Below are 3,227 nucleotides of genomic sequence, written 5' to 3' on the forward strand. Positions count from 1 at the left end.
TTATTTTGCTTGGGGGCAAGTTGAAGGAACTTTCGCACGAAAACCTTTTCACGAAATATTGCGATCTAAGATTTTACTTTTCCTAAACCCATGGTCACTTCTGCGTTCAATTTTGATTTTGGATAATGCTCGCATTCATACCGACGTACTCTCCAGAGCTAAATCCAATCGAGGTATAATTTTCTCTTTCAAAGCGATGGATTCAAAAGCACGCGAACATGGCGTTTAGAGAGAACCCCGTGGCTGTACTCCGCATACCAATTAGCATGTGTACTAAAACCACGACGATGTAGGAATATAACTTTATAGACACTGTGGGTATAGTGATAAAAGGTAAACTATCAAATAGAAAATCACAATAAAAGTTAGCTTTCAAATAAAAGGTCCTCCTCGTTTTTATCTTCATCATCCTTGATATCCGCACTTTCGAACAGAGGGGATCCGACAGGCTCGCGGTTGGGTTGTCAAAATGGCGGACGTAGATTCCAGTCTGGAAGTCCTAAAACTCGACGTAGTTGACGAATATTGACGCGAATAGGAACTTCAACGTTGTGTAACATGATTCAAAATGTCGAATATGCATCGCTGTGCATTTCTACAGCGGCAGCTGCGTTCTGATCAACAATGTTTTGTTGTTAATCAATGTACTGAAGTTGTTGGAACGTCGAACTTGTCGGCACTTCCAGGGCGCATCAGAGAGGGGGGGGGGGTCTTGGTTGAGTTGCAGCCATGTACAGCGTCGTCGCTGGCCCAGCGGATTCTTCTCTGCTGCGTAAAAAATCAGCTACAAGTGGAAGTTGCTCCTGCATTCTAGTCTGCGTTGCACGCCTTATTGTCGTAGGAGGAGGGGTTTTATCGCATGTAGACGAATAATTCTATCTCGAATTCAGACCGACCCCCTTTTACGAAGTCGTGCGCGTCTCCAGAGCATCTCGAGCTGCTGAATTAGCTCGTAGACGGTGGTCGCAATTGGCTGGAAAGCTTCTGTGATGCATTATTGCTACGCTTTACGTATACGATTGTGCTTGAGTCGAGCGCTTTTCCTATTTCAGATTGAAACTTGGACTCGACCTTTGCCCGAAGCACAGAACGACCATCACAGACTGTAAAGTCAAATCGAGCTACTCTTCCCTTGTCCCGGCATCTTCCCATTGGCTCTCCTTTTTGGATAGTCAAGCAGCAGCGAACTAATGAAGGAAGAGTGTCTTCAGCTGCATTTTCTACGAGGTGCCTCTGCATCTTGTTGTCAAAACGAAAGTGGTTTGTTTGTTTGGGGCTAAGGATATTTAAAATACATGTACGAGTACATTGATGACCGTTTGACACATACGCCGACGTCGGTTTGGCAAAGTGGTAAGCAGACTTTAGGTTTACCATAACCGCTCCCAAATCCTGATTAAGAAATCCTTACAAGACGGCAAAGTATGTAAAACGGACAATACTACAACTTAGTTACATCACGACAACAAACCGATCACAGCAACACAAGGCGTGGTTGTGTTGCTGGGTAGTTTATCGTGATATATTCTACTCAGAAAATCGCAATAGCAAGAAAGAAAAAAATCACAAGATCTTTTTCTGCTAAGTTCGAAACACATTAAGTACGAAACGTGCTGGACTCTCATTTCGTTTCGTATCGACGGAGGGAGAAGTGTAAAATGGCGAACCAGAGAGCGCGCGAACCTGCGCAAGCTACAGGTAGGCTAAAGCCGCCAAAATGACCGGCTACGTTCTACCAACACCTGCACTAACTTATGATGCTGTGGTTTGTCTGTATAGGTCACTGGTTACGCAAGAGGAAGCCTGTGGACTACGTTCGATCTGTTCACGGATTTACCCGTGACCCTTCCAGCAACGAAGACTACGTTGATGACCCTTTTGCGATGACAGACGATGTAGCGAATGAAGAGGCCAACATGGGGAGCCTCGAAGGAGAAGAGAACAACGAGGTGATTGCTGACGACACCGTGCCTGTAGACAATAAAGACGCGGAAGAAGACGGCTCCGGGCGAGAAAGACGTGAATATGGGCGGAGAATAACGTGGATGTGGAGACCAAGAACGCGCCGGCGGCTATGACGGGCCCAGGAAGTGGTGACGCAGCATTGGGCACGAGCGATGACGTTGGCACGACTACCGCCGCAACCAGCGCGAGTGGAGGTGATGACTCAACGGCAAATATCAATATTGAGTTGCTCATATTTTTGCTTGTCTTCTTTTGTAGTGACTGGGCTGTGCGTCGATGCGGGCAAGAAGGACGCGTGTGCCAGTGCTGCGACCACGGCGAAGGACGACACGCCAGAGTCGATGCCGAACGACAGTAATGATAGTGCGGGTCCGGAGGCGCGCGATTCAAATGTGGACGAAGGTGACGCGAATATGGAAGATGGTGATGCGGCTGTTGACTCGAATGTGGTAGTTAGTGACGCGAATGTGGATGAAGGCGATGCGGACGCGGATGTGGACGCGAATGTAATGTGAAGACGCGACAAGGCGTCGTTAACTTCAAGCCAGGTTTGGCGAAGAAGTCGCTCAAGAGCTGGGAAGAGTTTTAGCAAGTGCTTCACCATTACGAAGCCAACATTTTCTCCATTTACGCGTCCGGAGATCCGAAACCCAAGCCAGGAACAACAGGCGCAAAGTTATGGTGGTGGAGAAAGAGATGAATGTTACAAACATGTTAACAGCTAATGTGTTGCTCTCTTTGTTGATCGTTTTGTTGTACTAGCCGTGCTAACGCAACACGTATACTAGAGCGCGTTTCGCACAGCTTCCAGCGTATGTGGTGTACACATGGCTCAACGCAATCCTCCCGCGGCGAAGGTCTCCGCATTTGTGCGTTGAGGTACGATGTATGTGTGGCGAGCTTCCTGGTACGGTGTGTCAAGGTTGTCAAACAGGGTATGGCTGCACGGGAGGTGCAATTGGAATCGGACACTGAGGTAAGATGAGTTATTTCTCGATTGTTGCAAAACTAAATTCTCATTTGGATCCATATTTTCAGATATCTACGCACAACCACGAAACAAACAATTTCATTTTTGACTCGTATCGTGAAGCAAAGTTCATCTCGATTCCGTCCCAGGTTCACCGAGAGTTTGGGCTCTTGACGGATATGAAGACGAGCACTTCGAATATCAACCGATTTCTGTCGAAGCAGCTTGATGGGTCCCAGTGATGAGTTTTTAGCTGTTGTTGTTTTTTGCTTTGATACTTACTAAGATTCAT

The 3,227-nt window shown here is 47.0% G+C and overlaps 3 protein-coding genes across 3 annotated transcripts in view; 2 read left to right on the top strand and 1 right to left on the bottom strand.

Moving 5' to 3' along the window:
• Positions 1-1,658: 1,658 nt before the first annotated feature.
• PPTG_23119 (hypothetical protein) lies at positions 1,659-2,480 on the top strand (the record flags this gene model as incomplete). Its single annotated transcript, XM_008908560.1, has 4 exons — positions 1,659-1,698; positions 1,780-1,973; positions 2,036-2,159; positions 2,224-2,480. 4 exons carry the CDS (start codon positions 1,659-1,661, stop codon positions 2,478-2,480), a joined length of 615 nt encoding a protein of 204 aa, XP_008906808.1.
• Positions 2,481-2,643: 163 nt separating this feature from the next.
• On the top strand, positions 2,644-3,177 carry PPTG_12523 (hypothetical protein; the record flags this gene model as incomplete). The annotated part of the gene is made up of 3 exons (XM_008908561.1): positions 2,644-2,678; positions 2,728-2,941; positions 3,004-3,177. The coding sequence occupies 3 exons, from the start codon at positions 2,644-2,646 to the stop codon at positions 3,175-3,177; spliced, it is 423 nt and encodes a 140-aa protein (XP_008906809.1).
• A 39-nt stretch (positions 3,178-3,216) lies between these two features.
• The window catches only part of PPTG_23120 (hypothetical protein), a gene marked incomplete at its 3' end in the record, with an annotated part of 3,114 nt that continues 3,103 nt past the window's right edge, over positions 3,217-3,227 (bottom strand). The window contains exon 3 of the mRNA XM_008908562.1: positions 3,217-3,225. Coding sequence (XP_008906810.1) covers positions 3,217-3,225 — 9 coding nt within the window. The remainder of the gene's footprint in view (positions 3,226-3,227) is intronic.

Source organism: Phytophthora parasitica (assembly GCF_000247585.1).
Source record: "Phytophthora parasitica INRA-310 unplaced genomic scaffold supercont2.30, whole genome shotgun sequence".
Classification (NCBI taxonomy): Eukaryota; Oomycota; class Peronosporomycetes; order Peronosporales; family Peronosporaceae; genus Phytophthora; species Phytophthora nicotianae.